This window comes from Leuresthes tenuis, unplaced genomic scaffold (assembly GCF_036924035.1).
Source record: "Leuresthes tenuis unplaced genomic scaffold, fLeuTen1.0.hap1 SCAF_15, whole genome shotgun sequence".
Classification (NCBI taxonomy): domain Eukaryota; kingdom Metazoa; phylum Chordata; class Actinopteri; order Atheriniformes; family Atherinopsidae; genus Leuresthes; species Leuresthes tenuis.
The window spans coordinates 22707556-22729943 of record NW_027325369.1 but is presented as its reverse complement, the minus strand read 5'-3'; the positions used below and the strand labels follow the sequence as shown (position 1 = coordinate 22729943).

The window sequence follows — 22388 nt, the reverse complement described above, 5'->3', positions numbered from 1 at the left end:
AGGTGTGACGCACGCGCCTCGATCTCAACCGTTACCTCAACGGCAAAGGTTGTACTGAAAATGCGGTAATCTTAAACACCTGCAGCATGAAGAAAGCATTTACTGCTGAGCAAATATCGGACTGGTTCACCTCGGGGACCACGTTTGCCAACATTAAACTTACAGATGAAGTGGTTGAAAAAAAGTCTGAGGAGCCTTTGTCGAAAGAGAGCAGGTAAGAAAAATAAAACAGGGTGGATTTAGCTTAAACATCGCTAACTCCAAGCGGGCTAGCTAGCAACTTCATCATTTCACGTGCTGTTTAGGTTGTTTAGCATTATTTAGAAATAAAAAAGTTCTAACCAGCAGGGGAAAACTGGGGAGCTTAATGTCTGTTTGAAAACTATTTTTAATTACCTAAATTAAAATGCGGTAAATGGTTGTAGCTGGACTATTTTTACCACACGGAAATGTAGATTTCATTAGACAAGGATTTCCAATTTTTACACCCAGCTCTATCTTCTTTAGTTTCCATACCACTCTTGTCTGTTTTTCCTTTCAAGTCTTTTATACTCTGACAAGAAAATAAAGAGTCAAATACGAGCTGCAGAGATGCCAAATTCAGCGAATGACATGTTTATGTTTTGTATTCTATTAGTTAGATTCTAGAACAAAATAAACTAAACGTTGTGGGATACCTAATGTTTTATATACTGCTGGTATTCAACAAAGATTTTATAGCGTGAAGATAAATCACACCGTTTTATATGCTGGGACGTTGTCGCCATCTTGTGAGGAACTCTCCCTTTAACTCCATTGAGCACCATTCTTGTCTAGTTACATTTTGTTGTGTTTGGCTAAAAACAGTTAAATCCCGTGAAGAAGAAATGTTTGACATTTAGTTATGGATACTACAAATGGACTCGGGTATAATTTAGAGGCTGATAGTACACCCTTTAGTGTACGATAGTGCAGCATTTATAAAAGGAAACTGAGAGCAAGGGAGAATATTAACAGATGCTTGATGTAAAGTTTGCATTCTCCTACACATCAATTTAAATTTGTTGCATGCTTATACGTGATTAATTTTCTACTTAAGGACATCTGTACATACTGCAATTTCTCAGCAGTGCACAGAAATCAGGGATGTCCAAAGTAGGGAAACATCTAAAACCTGCAGGACAGCTGCCCTTGAGGACTGGATGTGGACATCCCTGACATAAATGCTCACAGACAAACAAAAATATTGTTCCACAGTAGCAACACAGACAAGTTAACCTGCTTGACAGATATTTGCATTTATTTTTTGTTTTACAGCATCTAATAGGGTTATTGGCGATGTATTAAGATGCCAAAGGTTGTGAGCAGATTGTTAGAAATTTGACTAAATCTTTCTTATTCTTAAATATTTAGCTTTTCCTCTGTTGGACAGTGCAGACTGTACCATGAAACAATACTCACATTATCATCTTGTAAAGAGCAATTGCAGATAAAGAGTTCTTAAGACTAAAAAGCTGAAAAGCTTATCCTCTGCATTTAGGACAGAATCTGTACAACTACCTGACACCATACATTTGGAAATGCAACCCCAAATTTACTAGGTCTAACTGGGGTTTATTAACAGGATTACATCAACCAGTGTTTCCATGAAGAAGGGATTACAAAGAACAATATCAAAGATATTTAAAGCTGTTTTTAAAAATAAAGATTTACCAATATAGGGCCACAACAAGCTATGAAGTATCGACAACTAATACAAATTATTCTTTCATCTCTATGCTCTGGATGGGATGCTGGTTTTATAATGTGAAATGCGATCACAGATTGGGTCTGGAGAGTGTTTCCTCTCACAGTGTTGTGCTATATGCCCCTTTGGACTTAAGAGGTGTTGGATAGAAATATGGAAGGTCCCAGTCTCTGTTAGGAGTGAAAGAACTTGAGTGCCGCATGGCCCGATCCACATATCCAGAGACTGTTGGGATCTCTTCCCTTGGGTGTTCTCCACAGTTTGGAACTGTTGGTGTGACAAAGCCTTGCTTCATTTTGTAACGACTGGTCCACGCCTCCATTGGTCTGAACTGCTTTGGCTGCACCAAGAGGTCGTCCTCTTCATCATAGTATCTTTGGCTCAGGAAGTCCATCAGAACCTGCTTGAAGACAGATGCCAACTCCCAGGGCCTTATGTTGTTAGTTGCAAGCACTTCACGAAACCTGAAAAAATATGCATATCTGTTTAGTTTATTTAATAATTGTTGATAGAGTTTCAGACTGCAGTGTGTTGTCTTTCTGTTTTTCACCCAAGATAAAATGTAAGACTTTTATGCTCTTTCAGCAGCTTGTCTCATAGCCTCAAGAATGACATATCTGGGACACCAGCACAGATTTTTGGAAATGCTAAAAAAAAAAAAAAGATGTACATCTCAATGATGTGTAATGTGGTTATATAAATGCACAATAATGACCTGGTAGTGAGCTTTATGGGTAATAAGTAAGTGGGTCACTGTGCTGCTGAGCCCTGTACTTTTCAACCTTTTTTCCCATACAGGCTAGCAGACGAGTGGAAACCCCAGCAGTCTGGCTTCTCCCAGCCTTACAGGGCATCTTTCACCTTCACATGTTAACACCCTACATCGCCTGTGTCTGACAGTAACACATAATGGCTTTCTTGGCAGCTTGCCCTGCTTCCCTTTCCCTTTGGGTCTTCTCTGCTTTGCCTGTTGTCAGGCTTTGTGTTGATACACTAGCAGCGAGACACTGTTGACAGCATACTAATGTGAAGAATGAGCAAGGCATGGATGCTGCCAAACACCTGGACAGGACGGCGGCTGCGTGGATAGGTGGGATCTGTGCACACAGGAACTCCAGTTGGTGTAGCTCCGATGTAGGAATGAGGGTTCGTAACCTGGGGTACTTCTGAAACCAGCGGAGACCCAGGGCACTGTGGGCCAGCCTGTGCTCTCGCTCTAGCTCTCTTGCCAGACGTTCGCGTTCTTCCACATGCCATAGGAGCTCTGAGATCAGCATACGGCTGGGCACGACCCCCGAACTATTCTGAGATGGAGTTTCATCCTGATTCTGCTCTCTTGTCTCATGCGACCACTTCATCCAGCTGAACAGAGGCATGGCAGTCACTGCAAGCAAGCCTTAAAAACTGAATAAGCAAAAATCATCAGTCTGGATCATGAAGGCATGACTTTATCAACTGCACCATTTGAATACATGTGAACATGCTGGAATATCTGCTGCTACAAACTAGTGTTGTCAAAGATCAAATCCCAAAGTAATAAAATGCTTGTGAGTAACTCATGTAAATCAAAACATTTTGCACAAGTCAGCGAATTGGAAGCATATAATTGGACAAGGTTCAGATGAAAAATTAAATAAATGAGCAGATATTTCTGAACATCTTTCAGTCATTTGCTCATATTGAAATTGGGTCATAGTTTAAGCTTGAAAGAAAATTGTGTCTCGAATTGTAAACTGTAAACATTTAAAGCGACGTAAGCAGTATGCGTTTTAATTGGTAGTTTCTGTGCAGTACTTTAATAACTGAAGTTCTAAGGTTGACAGTGAAAGATGGTCACACCATAACCAATCTGACCTCTGGTCCCTGCCTGATAGTCCTCTGATTGCTATCACTTCAAGTCAAACTTGGTGAAGGATGACATCTCAGGTGTGTGTATTTAGCTCTTTTATTCAAACTGACTGATCCAGTACAGTTTCCACCTGGGATTCAGATGCACTGCATAGCCTGCAGGGTCAGAGGTCAGCCTCACATTACACAAAGTGTATGTGAGGCTTCGCAGAAACGCGAAGCTGCTCAATGGGGCAGGTATCTGATCTGATTTCTGCTCTTCAATAATATGTGAGCTGTATGTCTTTCAGCATGCGCAGGGAGAATTGTAACACAAACATCAGGTTGAAAATTCAAAGGAAAGATCTGTACTTACGACTGAAAACCGCACTGCTGACACTTGTGTGAGCTTTTTAGAAATTTGGCAAAGAGGAGTTTTTCACAGAATGCAGCCTCCAGCTTCTTGCTTCCATGGATCAGCCTTGATCAACTCCTGCGCTCAAATGCTAAATTTTGGCAGCATTCCTCTTCTACTTAGGCTTCACCAAGTGTTTTTCCTTTTGTGGTTATTGTCCGACTGCTCCCGTCACGCCGACTTTATCCGGGAGAGTTAGTCACACACTGCTAACTGACTAAGAGCTGTCACCTCTGCTATCCTTTCACCCTACTCTCCTCTGTGCAGTGTGCAGCTTTGTTGTAAGGTCAGCTGCTTTGTAGCTTGCACGAAACGTGTGCATTGGAGAGAAAGAGAGGATGGGAGTGCATGTGTGTGCACAAGCCGTGGGTGTGTTGTATTTGAGCTTCTCTTAGTACTGTCAGTTAGCGCTGTGTCTGCTTGCTCGGAGTGCAAGAGCCTCACACAACTGCTGGTGCTCCTCAGGCCACAGCGTTGTGGGCCTGGTCGAGCTGTCCAGAGGGAAAGTCAAATGACTGTCATGAGAAGAGTATCTGACCAAGAAATATTAGGAAGAAGGAATTGTGAGAAGTGGTGAAATCAGCAGAGATGTCTCTGGATTTCATCCACTCTTAACTAACATTTGAAGTGTCCTTTTCACGACAGCCTTAATGTTGCTCAGCTGTTTCTGAGAACTGCCATATTTATAGTTTGGCTGGTAAGTATTTCAGACCATAACTTTAAAAAGGTAAATAATATTTTTTACCACAGACTAACAGATAAAGATCTATATAAATTTATTTATTGAGGGCTAATTTTAGTGTCTTTGTTATGTGAGGGGAAAACTTGGAGACTGAATTCTTTAAAAAAACTCAATTGAGTTTATATCAGCCTTAATCAGAGCATGACTTTGACTCAAATAATATGATAGATGTTTTTAGATATTTTGGTCTTTAGGAACTTACTGTGGACTATGCAAGTATTGATTCTATTTGAATAAATTCTTAAGATTCTTAAGAAATAATATAATCTGCTTGAAATGTTTTTTCAGCCCAGCAAAGCCTCTTGATGAGGGCGGCCTGAACTCTGATGGAAGACGGTTCCAGAAACCAGAACCTGCGAGGAGTAAGTAATGAATTTTGTGGTTGTCTTTTTTTAAAACTGCATCATATTCACATACTTTACTGCACTGCAGAAATGGGTTTAAAACTGTCTTGTGCACTCAATTCTGCGTCCTTAGGCTCTGCTCCTCCTTCCCTCACCAGCTACGAGTACCCAAGCTTGCCCATAACCAAGAACAGACAGGAAGTAAGACTTAACTGTAATGTCCATACACAAAATTCACTCAACCACAAAGCCTGGTGGACTCATAGTGCACTCTCACTCTGCTGTAGTTCTTCTGTCGGTCATTTTAGAGTTTTACTAAAATTGTCATCAAGTCCTCCGGACACGAGAGCACTTAAGCTTTAATGTTTGTTCCAGAGGAGCACAAAGTTCTTTTTATGTGGCAGAACAGCTAACTTTAAATTTCTAAGCCTTCTGCAGACTAATAGAGGGTATTGTGTGTGTGTATATTACCAGAGCTCATGCTGTCATTTTAGCTGCACTTTACTGCAAATGATAAAGTCTGAATTATGTCATAAATCAGCTTAGCACAGCCATCTGCTCAGCAATTTCATAACTTTTGGTTAATTTTCTTTTTTTATTGCAGTGACATGATAAAGTCTCCAAATGGGGTTTCTTTTAACTGTGAACACATGTGGTTGCGCTTGTTTTTGTTTGTGTGCCTGCTTCCAGCTGATTTCCCTCATAGAAAACAACTCTGTTGTGATCATTCGAGGAGCCACAGGCAGTGGCAAGACGACCCAGCTGCCACAGTACATTCTGGACCATTACAATGAGAAAAATGCCTCGTGCAACATTGTGGTCACCCAACCACGCAAAATTGGAGCCACCAGTATTGCTCGGTGGGTTGCCACACAGCGGAAGTGTACCCTGGGTAGTCTGGTAGGATATCAGGTTGGTGTAACTTTTAGTTGAAATTTGGTTATCTTAAACATTTGTTACTGGTACAAGTGTGGGCCCGCACTTAAGCTTTTAGTCTGTGTTTTGTCTTCTAATACATGCTGAAGTGTCCTTGTTCCAAAAGTCGTGAAGCAGTTGTTGTAACAGACTTATCTCAGTCTGTTACAGATTGAACATAATTATTGATCATTTCAGATTGAACAGTTTTCAAAGATGTCAAGATTAGTTTTGATAATCATTAAATTAGTTTTCATTTCATTTTAAAGACTCTTAAATAAAATCCAATATTAGCATCACAATTGTCATGTATTTTTCCTTTAGTTAAAGCCTTTTCTCAAAATGGCTTCAATGGTACCGGCTATTTATTTTGTGGCGCTTAACTGCAAATTTTCCACCAACTAATGTTTGTTAAACATTTATTAAATATAATTTAATCTATTTAGTTGCAGAAGCCGAACACCACAGGGTCACTGGGCACATTTTGAATGCCTCTGTAACTTGAAGAAGGCTATTTTAAAAAAGATGTTGTCAAAGGCGTTGGTACTTCAAATCTGAAACAAATAGTGGCTTAAAATAAACACAAAAAGACATTTCAATTGGTAATTGTAATCAGTTGTAGCATAGTTATTCATCAACTAAAATTTCATCATTGTTATAGCCCTGAGTATCTGTAGTTAGTCATGCATTGTGCACAAAAAGCATTCATCACATTTATTCACTACTCATAAGTATTTGTATTCATGTGTTAACAAGCTCTTGAGTGCTTTGTTGCTAGGATGTCTGGCTGTTTTTGTGCAGCGCTCTGAATCTGTGTCTAATAATAACTGTAGTCTCCTCCGCTTGGTGCAGACCTCTGGAGTTAGGGATGATGTCACTGACAGTGGGAGAAATGATACGCAGTCAGTGTTACAGAGAGATATAATTCTTAGGTGAAGCAACTTAACCTCAACATTGTGTTCATAATTTCCATAGGGCGGGTACACTTACTTTTGTCCTTACTTGTGTGATTATACCCACAACTTCAAATGTAAAGTTATTTTGGACTTGTTAAGTTAAACCAGAACTCATGACAAAGATGCGCAATAGTTCAGAAATATTTTCTCCATTATCACCCATAAATAGTCTTGTTAAAACTGCAGACATTAGGCCTCACTCCACTTAACGCATAAGCTTCTGGATGGAAACAAACATTGAATAGCGGCTTGGTTTGTTAGAAAATGTACAAGATTTTGGGTTTGTAATCATCTCTGCAACCCAGCATGCAGCTGTAAAGTAATACATCTGTACAAAGACTCTGGCCGCCTGGAGTTGACAGGGGTCTTAGGCGGTGACCTAGTGATGTTTTTCACTGGTAGATTTAATTTATGTATATAACGGAGGAGTTTATGCATACTAATCTGCATATTTGTGTTCCAGGTTGGCCTGGAGAAGATGGCCACAGAGCACACCCGACTCATCTACATGACCACAGGCGTGCTGCTGCAAAAACTGGTTTCAGCCAAGTGCCTCACAGAGTACTCCCACATTTTCCTTGATGAGGTGCATTACAATGACGAGTACACATTTTTCTTTACTTGCATTATGTTTTCTATCTTTTATACATTTTTCTTTGTTTTGTTTAAAATGTAATCAGGTGGTATCTACACATGATTAACACATTTGTTGCGTTCTGCGCATCTGTTTCAGCTCTGTTTTAAACAACATTTTATTGCAGCAGCAGGTTCTCTGTGATTCTTGAGTGTGTGTCCATATATTGTTTTGTTTTTTTTTTTGTCTAACAAAAGCGCTCGCAGGGCTTTAGTAACGTTTCATCTCAGTACCTGAACAAAAAACTCTGTCCACCCACATCTGCGTTCACTTACAACTTCTGTGGTGATAAAAACAACACCTACAAAGAGCATACAATGCTGAGATGATCTGCGCCTACAAATGAGGGTTTCTTTATTGTGATCACTTTTGTCGAAGACATCGTAAAAGTTCAACTTGGGAAAGGTGGACACAGCGACAGGTGCGGTCCGGCCCATATTAATGGTTGCGTGAAACATAACGTGAAGCTATGACACCAACAGCTTTCTGAAAGTAATCTCATCTTAAAATGCTTGACGCTGTCACATCAAAGGTGTAGTTCTCCAGAAGAAGAAGCTGGCTGCATACACTCCATACTCATTGCTGAACAATTAAAAAAGGATGCCTGCGATTTGACCAGGGTGAAGAAATATTATGTGGACATCAGCTTTATACCAAATATTCCTCTTTAACAAACTCTGCCTTTGTCCAAGGTGCATGAGCGCACAGAGGAGATGGACTTTCTGCTTTTGGTTTTGAGAAAGCTTCTCCATTCCAACTCTCGTTATGTTAAGGTAAATGTTGTAATAAAGTCAAACTGACCTTTAACTTCCTTGTGCACCACTTGCGCTGTCGCTCACAACAACTTGTGTTTTTGCTAGATAATCCTTATGTCGGCCACCATTAACTGCGGACAGTTTGCAGAATACTTTGGCACTCCTGTTCGTGGCAAAATGAACCCTGCCTATGTGTTTGAAGTTGAGGGGGCGCCATACGCCATTGAGGAGTTTTACTTGGATGACCTCTATAACCTTTTTCCCTACAAGGTAAAGAGATGAGAGTAAAATGCACATATTGCTGAATCTAATTGGTAATGAAGCCAGATAATTGATATGTGAAATTTGTGTGTTCACCAGATTGGGTCCCCTCATCTGGATGATCCCTACATCACAGCTGAGATGTACAATCTCGCTATCAGTCTCATCCAGAGTTTTGATGAGATGGAAGGCAGGGATTCCAGGTGAGGCATAGACAATCAAACCTAAACCTACTATGGATAAACATGTGATTGTCATCTATATCTATTTGTGTGAGCAGCAAGTCGGAGAAAGGGAGCGGAATGGCTCTGTCAGAGCGAGGCAGCGTTTTGGTTTTCCTTCCTGGTATAAATGAGATAAGCTACATGCAGGAGGCCTTAACCAAGCTGGTTCACAAAAGGTGAGCAATTGAATTTTTCTTTAACTGTTTCTAGGCCACTGGCAGCTTCTTTTTTTATCTTGAAAGGAAAAAGCACTTGTTTGGTATTGTGCTGAGGGTGGGACACAATTGAAATGATGAAAGTTCTTGTACATGTTTTAATGTAAACATTTGACTGATTAACTTTACAGTCACTGTGCTGCTGTTGCACAGATTGCAGGTTTATCCTCTCCACTCGACAGTGACTCTGGAGGAGCAGAATGGTGTGTTCCTGTCCCCTGTCCCTGGATACAGGAAGGTAAAAACGGTTCTTACCGATCTGATTTTTGTGTTTTCAGTGCTTGCGGTACTGATCATCTCTCTGTCTTCACAGGTGATCCTTTCCACCAACATCGCTGAGAGTTCGGTGACTGTCCCAGATGTCAAATATGGTGGATTCTTTTGCTCTGCTTTTTATTTGAGTTTTATTTGGCTTTTGTTTTCCTGATATAATTGCTATCTAAAAATATATATATATATATATATATATATAATTTTTTTTTGTCTTACAGTGATTGACTTCTGCTTGGCCCGTCACTTAGTCTGTGATCCAGATACTAATTATCAGTCCCTGCGTCTGACTTGGGCGTCCAAAACCAACTGCAACCAGCGCAGAGGTGACACATCTACAGTCTGGAACTTACACTGTAAAGTGTAACTATCTGTTCCTTTGCGTCCTGACACTGAATGTCTTCACTGACAGGGAGGGCAGGTCGAGTGTCCAAGGGCTACTGTTACCGTCTTGTGACCAAATCTTTCTGGAGGAACGAGATCCCAGACTACATGATTCCAGAGATGATGGTGAGGTATCTTTCTTGGTTTTTAAAATAGTTCAGAACCTACCCTCAACATTCAATTTAAGCTGTACCGTTTAATCTCTTCTCAGCTTGCTCCCTTGGCTACCATCATGTTGAAGGTGAAGCTGCTGGACATGGGAGATCCCCGCTCTCTCCTCTCAACAGCACTCTCACCTCCTAACCTTTGTGACATTGTCAGGACCGTGCTGCAACTCAAAGAGGCCAGTAACATAGTTCAGTTTGAAGATTGTCCCCTGAGAGAGAGCCATAATGGTTATGTGTCACAGATTTGTAGACCTTCAGTTCTATGACAGTAGCTTTGTATCAGCCAGTGTTTGCAGAGTAATAACAGTACTACAGTGGGTTTTTTGTTTTGTTTTGTTTTTGAAGTAGTTTTCCTGGGCTAGAACTGCCATGAAGCGTCGAGTGGTGAAAGTTTGGTTTCCTGACCGGCAACACAACAATATGCTTTATTGTACCATGTCACATGCCAACAACTAGAAAACACACTTTTCCCATGATAAATAAAGTTAAAAAAAAGAACAACAAAATACAGTTCGCCATCTTTCTTGAATGCTTTAGTTTTGTTGTTGGTGGTGGTGAAGATGTAAACCGGAAGTTGCTCTATTAGTGATAGTTAAAATGGGTACAGCGCCACTTATCTACTGTGGTATTGCATGGTTTGTGCCAGTGATTCGATTCATTCACCTCCATGTAACAGGATAATTATACTTGCTCAGATAAGGAGCATAACCCAACTATAGCTATAATCGAGTTAATTTCATCATGTAAACCCACTGAGTGTGATGTGGGAAGGATGCGGAGATCAATTTGCTTTTGATTTGCTTGACTCTGTCGGTAAAATTGTCTTAACATGGGTTTAGAATCATAAAAGATTAGAGTATTCCTCCCTCTAGGTCCCTTAGTATTTCCCTACCTTGTCATTTGATGTTTTTAGCAAATTGCCATGTTTTTTTCCAGCTTCTGCAGCATGGCAGCAAATACGCATATATAAATGTGCATGTTATAGGATCAGACAGATATATTTTTCATCCCAAAACTGTCGCAGGAGTCCTAGAACAAATATTTACCAGACTCTCTGGTGCCTCTGAGTTAAGAAATTAGAAAGTAGTCGTATGTAGAGTTTGATGTAGTTGGTCTTAACTGTATTTTTGACTGTACAGATGGGTGCATTGTCAATGAAAAGTGATGGCAAAGGTCAGAATGATGATGGTGACCTGACCTTCCTCGGCAGAGTGCTGGCCCACTTGCCTGTTGACCTGTGCCTGGGGAAGATGATTGTCCTGGGTCATGTCTTTGGCTGCCTGAATGAATGTCTCATCGTAGGTCAGACTTTTATGATGCTACTGGAATGGATTTCATGTGCTCATGTTTGTAGTTGCACACACCTAGTTTGGTCAACAAATCTGTCTAGATTGCACTGTTGCAAAATGTATTTGTGTGTATGAAATGTATTTATATTTTTTGGAGTGATAATTTACAAAACACCCCCTCTCATCCTCAGCTGCCTCACACTCTCTGAAGAGCTTCTTTGCTATTCCATCCATGCAGCAGCTTGCAGGCCACAGGTGAGTCACATCCAGAAGTTACACTCACTGGTTCATGTTGCCTTTCTCTGCACACAAAATGCTAAATAACATGAATGTACATGGCCATTAAAATGTTTCTGCTCTATTATTGGCTCTGTGTATTGTATACCTTCTTATGCTATCATTTCAGGAGCAAGCTGGCTTTTGCCCGTGGCACACAAAGTGATTCCATAGCTTTTGTTAATGCCTTCAAGGTGATTCCAAGTCAACAGCAAGTTGTGGTTTCCAAAGGATTTACATGGATGACCGTTGCATTAAAACCATTTGTTTCTTTCTGTTAGACATGGTACTCGTCCAAAATGAAAGGACAGCTGAGACACCCGAAGGTAATAACAAGAGAATGATATCTTATGTGATCAAAATGCTACTTCTACAGCATTTTGATGATTAAGTGTCAGGTTGTAATATGTTAGAAAAGTGGGCCTCTGAACTTCAAATCATGGCTGGACTAAAACTAAAGGAGGACAGTACATGACACAAAAATGTTTTGGCGTCGGATCAGCTGTGTTTGGGATTGGCTCATATTTAGTAGAATTCTTTCATCCCTCTTGTCTGCCACACCAACATTATTGTGGATTTATTGATTTAGAAACACAACCTACCAACACAAGGCAACTGATTCCCTTCCCATTACGTGTATGAGTACAACTGAACTTGTGTCCACTATTACGTCAAACTTAGAAGCTACAACATGAAAGGATATCATTGTGCTGGCTTTCATAGACTGCAATATCAAATTCTGTGTAAAATTGTTTGATAATTTAGACCGGTTGTGTTTCACTACTCAGCCTTACGCAGTGAGACTGAGAGTGCAAGCTTCCCACCACCACGTAGACTCTGTAAATGGATCCCTCGTATTTCTTTGCATCCATGATTCGCTGATGTCTGTTTCAAAACCTCTCGATTCAGTTATTAAATGTGTGTTGATAAAAGAAATCTACCAACCTGTGAAATGTCTGAACAATCAAGTGTTTACAGTGAGAATTCCTGACTTCTCTTACAAGTTGACGTATAGAACAGGAGGTTTATTTCAGTGCAGCACCAGCTTCAACACCTACTTTAGCATTATTGACCATATATCTTACTATTATTTTACTTTCCTGTAAAACACAGTTTGTGTTTGTGCTTTTTTCATCTCAGGATGAGCTGGACTGGGGAAAAGGGAACTTCATTCAGATCAAGAGGATCAGAGAAGTACAGAGATGATACAGTCAGCTGGATCACATGGTTTTATATATTAAAGGAGATGTACCCAAGCAGATCATTTTAGGGCGTGAAGTGAACCATTGGACTACACTCTGCTCCTCTCTTCCTCAGTCAGCCCCTTTGCAGATCTTTAGGAGTTGATGAACAGCTGTTAGATTACTGTTCCCTGTTCTGGGCACAACTTTGTCATGTGTTAAAGTTCATTGTTCAAACATTAAACAAAGTACTGGTAGATAATTATTGCATAATTGATTTAAGTTATGAAAATTACAAAGAAAAAAGCAAGAAGAAAATAGTTCAGTCTTCTCACTTCTGAGATGCAGCAAATACAGCATCAGCTGAAGATGAAGTTAGGCTGATATACAGATGGAGGAGGCTGCATAACTTTGTATTGTCATATATGTCCCGACAAATCTGAACAGCTCACTGATGCATTTTCAGATATAAGGGGCCAAAACAACATTTTTGAGTTGGAAGTGACATTAGACATCCAAATATATGCTCTAAAGCCTAGAAAAGGGCTTTTCTTTTGTTTGCTTTTCTCTTCATTATTTGATATTTCTAATTAAGTTTAAACTTCATCTTAAAGGACTGTGACAGATTTTTAGCAAGTTATGATCTTCATGACATAATCTGTTGAAGTTGTCCATTTTGTTCAAATGTTTTCTGACCACCTGACATGCAGCGTGGACAGAGCATAAATCTCACTATACTCACTGTCCAGGTTGCTGAGCTGTATGAGGACCTGAAGAAGCGCGTGTCCCAATTTAACATGAATGTTGCTGACACTCAGTCCTTGGACTATACCAGCACACACCGGCAGAAGTTCATTCTTCAGGTTAGAGTCTTTGCAAATCATTGACATCAAATGTCCATGCATGCTTTCCCAAGCTCCCAAATGTTATATTGTGTACACCTCAGATATGTTCTAAAGAACATCATTTTATTATGAATCATCCTATGTGTTCAAGGTGGTCATTGCTGGTGCGTACTACCCCAACTACTTTGTCCAGGGGGATATGGATGAAGATTTGGCGTCCAAAGAGCTGTGTGGCCTCAACCCGAGAACAACTGTGATGGTATTTCCTGTAGTGTTGTGAGAAATACTATATGGGATTATTAAAGCTATGAATCCATAAAATAGGCAGAACTTATTTTACTCAGTGAATCTTAGACGAGTACCTCAGTCAAAACATAGCTTGGCATTAGTGTTTTGTAGATGGACGTCTATTAGCATCGTTTTACTCTGTGCTCCTATATGAATGCAGGATGAAAAAGGACGTTAAACACATGACTGAACACTAAATTATTAAGGAGGTGGCTAAAGTTTAATGAAGAACTCAGACTAAGTCTTTGATATCATAACATTACAACCATTTAGAGGATAAATCGGTTCAGATGTTTTTTAAATGATGCTTTGTTTACTTTTTGAGGACAGTGTACAACACATTTACTGTACTAGGCATTTAAAAGCCCCATATTTAGAGATTTAGATGGATTTAGATTTAGAATAGCCTGGCCTTTCCAAACTGGACCACTAGTTTATATTTGTATTATACCACTAATACTTAATCAAATTGAACCATATTTTAGTAGCCGTAGTTGTTATTACCTAATAAATTGAATTTATATCATTGTTATTATTAGGTGAGGAACCTCCCTCCATACAGTTTCCTGTATTACAAGCAGCTGCAGTCTCTGTTTCGCCTGTGTGGACAAGTCAAAACCATTTACTTTGAGAGCTCCAGGTATCAAGTGCCATCGAATCACAGTGGACAGCCACGCTCAGTATTTAGTCTGCTCTAACCTTTGCAAAGTTTTATTATCTTTCCTTGTGTGTGTGTGCACACTCAGAGCATACGTGGAGTTCTACAGGACATCCCAGGACTCAGGGATGTTGCCAGAAGTGCAGCTCGCCCTCCTCTTGGCACATCAGAGCTCTCCAATGGAGCTTTCAGCCTACCCCACTGAACAAATAGAAAGCTGTGCTGGAAAGAGACCTATAACTCACATGAAATTCACACGGTACGGCTCAGTTCACATATTACTAAAAGTCAACTCCACAGTTCTTTTGCGGTTTGTGTGATTTGTTTTGCTTGTTTGAATACGTTTACAAATCAGAAAGAAAAAAAAATCTTAGACACTAATGTTTGGCTGCATCTTGTCTTTTTTGGAGAAATGAACCTCTATGCTCCTGCTGTGGTCAGTGGCCCTACACTGAGACTTAATGTAATCTGACATCCAAGCATTCTGCATGACTCTTTCCAGCGTTCACTGGACTCAGAGAGAGGAAATTTTAGGCAGAGACAGTACCAGCTTCCTCCTTCCTCCCTCTAAGACAGTCTACGCTATTTGCTCCAGAATAATACAGTTTACGGACTGTTCTCACTGATTTCTTTTTTCTTTTTAAATGACTCATATTTTGATAACCTTAAATACATTTTTAATAATTGTTGTGTGGTTTATTTGTTCATTCCAGTCTCAAATGCAGGAATAACAAGCATATACATTTATAGAACTAATTGTGTTTTTTCATAAACGACGCTTAGAACGACTGAGTTGTTTTGATCAGGAGTAAATTCTGATTCCAATTCTCATGCTTGTTTGTTTCAGGGTTTATTGTGGAAAGCCGATACTTAGCAGTTTTACTCAATGAAATATCATTTGTAATGAAAGATGCCATCGATGCAGCTAAAACACTGACAGCATGAGTTCAGAGTAAGTGAAAGAGCTCATACTGTAATATTAAAGGCCAGATCTCTGTGTGCTGCCTCTGTGCAGGATGAATGCCGACATCCAGAGTCAGTCTGTCTGCCCAGTGGGAGTGTTGAGCAGTGCCATTGACCCAGACAAGCTGCCTCCCAATCGCTTCTTTGTTGTGAACGTCACAGAGGTCAGGTCTCTTAATTTAACAGTCCAACAGAGCTAATTTTCAGGTAATGTTGCTTTAAAAAAAAAAAAAATTCTTGACATGTTTATTTTTTACACTCTGTTATAGGTGGTAGAGGTTGGTCACTTCTGGGGGTTCCCAGCAGATGAAGCCAGCTTGGAGAAGCAGCGCCATCTGACAGCAGAGATTAACATGCGTACGCTGTATCCTGTAACTGTGTCGCTCTACCCCAACCTGCTGTGCCTGGCACCATACTCTGAGACCACTGAGCACAACTTGTATTATCGGGCCAAGATCCTGCACATGCGCGGTAATAAGGTGGAGGTAAATGTAGCTCACACTTTGCAGCTCTCACAGACATAATGGATCCATTCAATTTTCTCATATCATATCAACTTATTGTGATAAGTCTCTCTGAACAAACAAAAAAATACTGACAGTGTATCAGCAGTAACACAGATTTAGTCTTGTTTGATGTTTGTACTTCCTCACATTACAGGTATTCTTTTTGGACTTTGGCAACACAGCAGTTGTTGCCTGCAACAGCCTGAGAGAGCTGCCATCTGACCTGGTGTCTCAACCTTTCCAGGTAGCAATGCTATGCATTACTGCGTCTGTCAAAAAAGTAAGTGCATCCAAACTTTGAATTAATGGTCACAAACAAGTCTCTGCTTGTGGTCTCAGGCTCAGGAGTTCCAAATTGCTGGAATGTGTCCTTCAGCCCAGTCCATCATCCTGGGGAACCAGTGGAGCAGCCGCGCCCGCAACCTCTTCGTCTCACTGGTGAAGGGTCGGTCCCTCATCGTTTCTCTGTACTCCATCCTTTATGGTGTGATGCGAGTGGAGCTGCTCATCAACACAGAGTCGGCAAACACCAGCGTGCTGGACATACTGGTGAAGGAGGGACATGCTGTGAGGGCAGAAGAGAACTTTGATTCTAAGGTGAGACTGCAGGTAGTTGAAGTTGTCCCACAAGAAAGTTGTGTAGATTAAACCTAACAATCCCATCACAAGAAATACTTGTTTTATGGAGATGATTCCTGCTCCAGATGATTTGTGTTTGGTTGCAGCAAGCAGCTGTGCTTTGCTTTAAATGTTGGAGTTGTTGGTGAGCCGTCAGCAAGGCGTTACAGCCAATGAGATTGCAAGAAACAGTCAGGTGATGCTACATCAGGGGTAAACCTGGAAAAGCTAAATTAACAAATGTATAACGAGACTATGGTGTGAACAGGAAATATAGTGAGAGCAGAACGTTGGTGAGAATGCTCTATATTACAGACTCGAGAAAAAGAGACCTGTCAGAGAAATTGCTATTTTCTCCTTTACGACCAGCTAAGTAAATGGAGGCTTTTACTGAAACAGAGACTTGTCCACATGACGGCAGTGATAGAGATCACACAGATAAGTACGAGGTTAAGTCTAGTGAAATATCTTGTAGTTTGTAGGCCCCTTGCTACAGATCAGCCACATGATATGATCACACACACCTGAACACGAAGAGAAAGTCTTTGGCTTTAAATGAAGGTTGTTTTTCAAATTTTTGTTCATAGTTCACATAGAAGTGTTGCATAGAACTTTGTGTTTTCTTGCAGCAACACCATGAGTCGCTGATGTCTCTGTACACGGACATGGAGAAAGGAACTTTTGTTCCCAGCACAGGCAGCAGCTCCTGGAAAGATCGTAACAAAGAGGAGAAGGAGCTTATTGACAGTCTGCTTTCTCATTTTTCCAAAAGCTCCCAGAGCTATTCCAAAACAAAGGTAACATACTTTTGAAACATAAAAAGCATCTACAAGTTTATTCTTTTTAATACTCTAAAAAATACAGTGAGGTGAGAAATAAGATACCAGGTTTGATAAGGAATAGTTATATTTTAATACAACTAGGACATTTATAGTCTGAGATATTGATGCCTGCGGTGTGTGTGTGTGTGTTAGAAAATGTTATCTTTGTGCTATGAGGTTTGTCCAGAAGATGGAGCCATTTAAGTGTCTGAGCTCATGTGCTGGGGTTCATTCAGAGGCACACCCATTCTGTGATTGCTTTGCTTTGCTGGCTTCACTCTGACACTTTAGGTTCGTCTGCATGGACCAACAAGTCCTCATAAGATAAACTTCCACAGCTTGAACCAGAAGACGTATTGCAAGTAAGCATTACATTTGCCAAGACAAAAATAAAGTTGAGCCCCCTGCCTTTACTGATGAATGATCCTCCTGCAGGACTGTGTTTATTGACAGGACCAGTATCAACCTGTTGGCCCTTAATGAAAACCCTCATTACAAACATCAGAGGATGCTGGTGGCTGGGGCTGTGTCAGTCAACTATGCAGGTACCAGATGAATGGTGTTTCACATGTTAAATAGCCTTTAATCTACAGTTTTACATTGTAGATGTGTAGTTTATATCATTATTTAATATATTTATCATGTGAAAGCTGTGCTTGAAGTGTTATTCACAAATGTTTTGTTTTGATTAATCTGACCTGAATCAGTGATTGCAGCTAGAAATCTGTCGCAGGTACACGCTTAATGTTGAGAGATACCTCCATCATGCCAGTCATCCCTGGACTCCCAGCACTTGTGAACATGCTCTTCACCCCCATCATGGAGTTGCGGTTTGTTAAGACACACATTACTGCTGCACTGGTGAAATGTGTAAAAACTCATGTATTTATACATCGTAGTCACGTGCTAAAGAAAGAAGCCCATACTTTGATTCTAAAGTTTAGTGCCAGGAATTTAGTTCTTTGCAGTGTTGCTTCAGTTCTTTCAGTTTTGTGGGTTTTTGTCTTTGCACAGCTCCCATAAGGTCCCACTACAGTATAAATATCAGGTTGAGTTCTGGGATTTGACTTGACACTTTGAATTCTTTTCTTTTTCATACATCTGTTATAGATTTGCTGCTGTGTTTGGGATCGTTGTCCTGTTGCATGACCCAATTTTAGCCAAGCTTTAGCTGTCAGACAGATGGTGTCTTATTTGATTTGAGTTCATGCTGGACTGCGAGGTGTCCAGGTCCTACATCTGCAAAACAAACTCAAATCATCAGCCCTCCACCACCACTTTGGTCTTAGCTTTCCAAAGACGTTTTGTGGTTTGTTCAGAGGTAACTCTGCACACCTCAGCTGTACTGCCATGTTCTTTTATAGACAGAAGAGGCTTCTGGTAACCCTTCAAAACAAGTGATTCCTGTTCAGTCTTTTTTTGACTGTACCGTTACGATATCTAAACGTTTAACGTACCAACTGAAGCCTGTTGAGTGTTAAATGTAGCTCTTAGGTTTTTTGTGTTGTCTCTGAGCATTGAACAGTCTGACTTTTGGCTGAACTTGACTGGGGCCTACTTCTGGCAAGACGGTCATCCTTCTTAAATCATTTCCACTTGTGAATGATCTCTCAACATGGACTCCAAATGTTTTGGAAGTGGATTCATAACTCCTCCCAAATTGATGGGCAGCAGCAATCGCTTCTTTGTGTTAAAGTAGCACTAGAGAATTTGGTAGTTTTTTGTTGCTTTTTGACTCCCCCTAAAGTTGTAAGATTTAACACCACTGGTATAAAAAAAAAAAAAAAAAAATCTCTGTGTGAGACCTGCAAATGTACAGCAACACACATGAATTTTTTTGTCATGTTGAAAAGTCAACAAAAGTTTCACATGACTGTAAACAAAATGCTGTGGTGCGGGGGCTTAAAATTCAAAGATGTGAACTGTGGTATGTCAGCCTGCCCCTGGGCTCTCAAGGACAGTTTTAGACCTGGGTATGTGCATAACAATATTCGGTGTACCTCCAAATAAGTCGGAAGCCTGCAAATTTCATCCTTATACACTAAACAAATATGAAGAGCCAATGGCGATGAGAGGCCCTCCGCTCGGTTTCCTCCCACTGCCAGCATACGGGCAAGCAAAATAGCACATGAAGACAACGCGAAGGACAGGATATACAATTTACCTAAGCTCACCAGAGCAGAGGGAAGCTGTTGTATGTGCGCTACATAATGGGGAGGAACTGGAAGACTGCATAGATTTAAACCCACATATATACATAGCAGTGTATACTTTGTGCTTGATGATAATGTCATGCAGACTCATCTGTCTGAAGTCATGATTATATGTTGGTTTTCACTCCACATGACCATGTTGTTATGGAAAATGTTTCTGGTTCTGAAGAGATGTAGATGACAAATAAGAAGAATATGCGACATTTTAAGGAAATTGCTTTCCGTCTTTGCTGCCTCCGCCCTTCTTTTGCCCTCATTCGCTGCACTGAACAGCCGATCTGAGTGTGCTCTCTCACAGAGTGACATTGATGTAGTCCGACAATGGCAGTCATGATGTTGTTCATCCGAGGTTGCATTTACCTAATGTTATGACCTTATAACGAGGAGATCACTGTTATGTCCTGATTCGTGTAATGTTTGGTAAGATGGCAAATGTTTAAATGCCAGGATGCTGGTTTTCCCAGTAAATCCATTGCATTGCACTGTATCATTATGATCAGTAGTAGTCATTTAACCTCAGTGGTATTCAGTATTCAAGTTGTTTTATTTTTAATAGCACTAATGAGGAGGGAACCAGCTACACTGGAGCCCTGTGTGGCCTCGGCTGCAACAGTCAGACGCAGGAGGCCCTCCTACCTGAGCACGACACAGAGCTGGCCTTCGATGTCAAGTTTGACGTAGAGGACATCACTGAGGTAAATCTTTTCAAGCCAATAAGACTTGTTTTGACTGACCAATAATCAGGAGCCTGTTCTTGTTATACTCTGTTTCTCTGGCTTAACTAACCCCAACAGTGGAGATCGTTACGGTACTACAACGCTGCTGCTTGTTAACCCAGGTCTCCCTACTCTGATTGCATTCTTGTAAAACAGGTGGAGTTGGCAGAGTATGACCAATCAAAGTCATATATTTGCCGCAGACCGAAAGGAAAAGTGTAAATGAATAAACTCATCAATATCACCGCCATGTCATACAAGAAGGAATAGATCTGATGATGTGAGATTTATATTTTAATGGAAAAATGCGCTGCTGGTGTCTTCTTCAGTTGCGTGGAAAATCTTCAGTCTGAGCCTGTTGGAGGCCACTTTGATTTTTAAATTGAAGACTGGATAGTGTAGTGGTATGATTGCCACCGTCCATGTGGGAGACCTGAGTTCAAATCCCCTGCATGAAAGGTACTACCTCTAGTAGGGGTCCTTAGGCAAAGACCCCCTTACGCTACAAGCATGTTGCTTTGGATAAAAGCGTCTGCCAAATGCATAAACATAAAGAATAAAAATGATTCAAAGTGATTTGCTTATTGTAAACCTTTGGCTTTATTTTCTGTCATAAAGGCTGAAAATACTAAATAGTGTTCTAGTTGTGCCCACAGTGCAGCATGTGCTGCATGCAGTGCAGCGTAGGAGCTTTCAAGGAATCTCTCTATTAAAAGACAAATAATCCAAGTTTGTTCCAAATCTTTAAAAGTCAGCGGGAGCAAACTTTTTGGGAAATAATCAGCTGTTTCAGTCTGGTCTGCTGAAATGTCTCTTATAAAACAAAATGCTTTAGAGTCACACAGCGTAGTCGGTCTTTGATTCAGAGAGTCAGGATGACACTGTTCATGTCCCAGTCATTTGTTTGATTTTTCTGTTTTCTTTCACTGATTTATAACTTGTGATGTCACTAATTCTGCTTTGTAGTGCAGGATTCTAGTTTTCCAGATTTGTTGTCCCAGATGGGTAACATTTTGATGATTGACTGATCCACACTTTATAAAAGCTAAACTACTTCCATTCTTTGCTCTTTCTTGAGAATTTTAGTTCCTTAAATCCACATTGATACAGAAAAAGATATAAAGCAGTATTTTACCATCTTTTTTAGGCTCTTAAGAGTTCTCTTCCTGAGCTGACTATGTCAACATTTCAGCTGTGGTTTTACATAAAGCTGCAGCCCTTCCTGTTTATTAAGGGTCCGTTCTGTGTTTTCTTGCTCTTTAGATAAACGCTTTGCGCGTGGCCATAAACCGCCTGTTGTGCGACGGGCCCAGTAACACGCTGCATCTGGGGCCCGACAGGATCAGTCAGCTGCAGGAGGACTGTCGGGACCGCCTCATCAGGTAACACGTGCTACCAGTTTAATTTAAGTTAAATTTATTTTCACGTGATGTGACATGCTTCACTTTGTGATGCAGACTGTTCACCAAGTCTCCCCCGAGGGAAGCGGTCACTCCACTGTACTATGAGAAACTGGGAAAGTGGAACCAGGTATGGTGTAGATCCATGCGTCTTCATACATCGAGAGGTGTTTCATATGGTCAGTTTTAGCTTTGAGTGTTTGAAGTACGTTTTGGTCCCGCAGGTTGATCCTTCTCTGAGGATGGACATTGCAGAGCCAGGAGGTGGAAACACCAGAGGTGTTCTCTTCCAGCTACATCCTGTCATTCTTCTCAACAGCTAAAAACTCATCATACTCATTATAGTATAGGTGAAATCGGGCTGGTATTAATGTATTAGAAGCAGTTGCTTTGAATTTAATTTTGATAATCGGCTGAATATTATTTTAAGTTCCTTTAGCTTTGAGCTGTTTCTGTTTGTGGTCACTAGAGGAGTTTTTTGTTAAACTTAGTGGCTGTTAAAGTTGATTGAGATTCATCCTGTCTGCTTTGTTGGAACAGTTTCCTCAGCTGTGGGCCATTAAAAATAGTTGTCTGCAACAGATGAGGCTTGTCAGTCAGTCTTCTGCAAACATAGACTCATTGTGACCCAGGAGTCAAGTTAAATTTGAAGAACACACACACACACACACACAGCACTCATGCACAACTATGAGAGGTGTGTTAGTGGCAGAATACGTTGGGTTATATTTTTAGCTCACCATTCCAAGTCTCTCATTCAGAGCGTTATCACGTCAAAC

At 40.6% G+C, this 22388-nt stretch overlaps 2 protein-coding genes across 2 annotated transcripts; one reads left to right on the top strand and one right to left on the bottom strand.

The window, feature by feature from the left end:
- The first annotated feature begins 69 nt into the window (after positions 1-69).
- tdrd9 (tudor domain containing 9) lies at positions 70-22193 on the top strand. The gene is given in 35 exon segments (XM_072366122.1): positions 70-223; positions 4993-5072; positions 5188-5255; positions 5745-5966; positions 7389-7511; positions 8252-8332; positions 8420-8584; positions 8675-8778; positions 8856-8975; positions 9168-9252; positions 9328-9385; positions 9506-9610; positions 9697-9794; positions 9880-10011; positions 10975-11137; positions 11316-11379; positions 11531-11594; positions 11682-11726; positions 12541-12594; positions 13331-13444; positions 13578-13685; positions 14254-14354; positions 14461-14631; positions 15388-15499; positions 15605-15820; positions 15996-16085; positions 16181-16438; positions 17089-17256; positions 17572-17642; positions 17716-17825; positions 18014-18110; positions 20050-20188; positions 21473-21591; positions 21667-21739; positions 21834-22193. Coding segments are annotated over 35 exon segments (4014 nt in total). The 5' UTR covers positions 70-86; the 3' UTR covers positions 21933-22193.
- On the bottom strand, positions 1300-3124 carry rd3l (RD3 like). The gene is made up of 2 exons (XM_072366123.1): positions 2789-3124; positions 1300-2190 (listed from the first exon to the last, which is right to left on the bottom strand). The coding sequence occupies exons 1-2, from the start codon at positions 3100-3102 to the stop codon at positions 1827-1829; spliced, it is 678 nt and encodes a 225-aa protein (XP_072222224.1). The 5' UTR covers positions 3103-3124; the 3' UTR covers positions 1300-1826.
- Positions 22194-22388: the final 195 nt, after the last annotated feature.

Bases quoted from the DNA above. Each gene is read 5' to 3' on its own strand.
- rd3l (XM_072366123.1), bottom strand. From the start codon at position 3,102: ATGCCTCTGTTCAGCTGGATGAAGTGGTCGCATGAGACAAGAGAGCAG. The intron at 2,191-2,788 runs GTGTTTGGCAGC...ATATTTTTTCAG, and splicing joins GCAGCCGCCGTCCTGTCCAG to GTTTCGTGAAGTGCTTGCAA.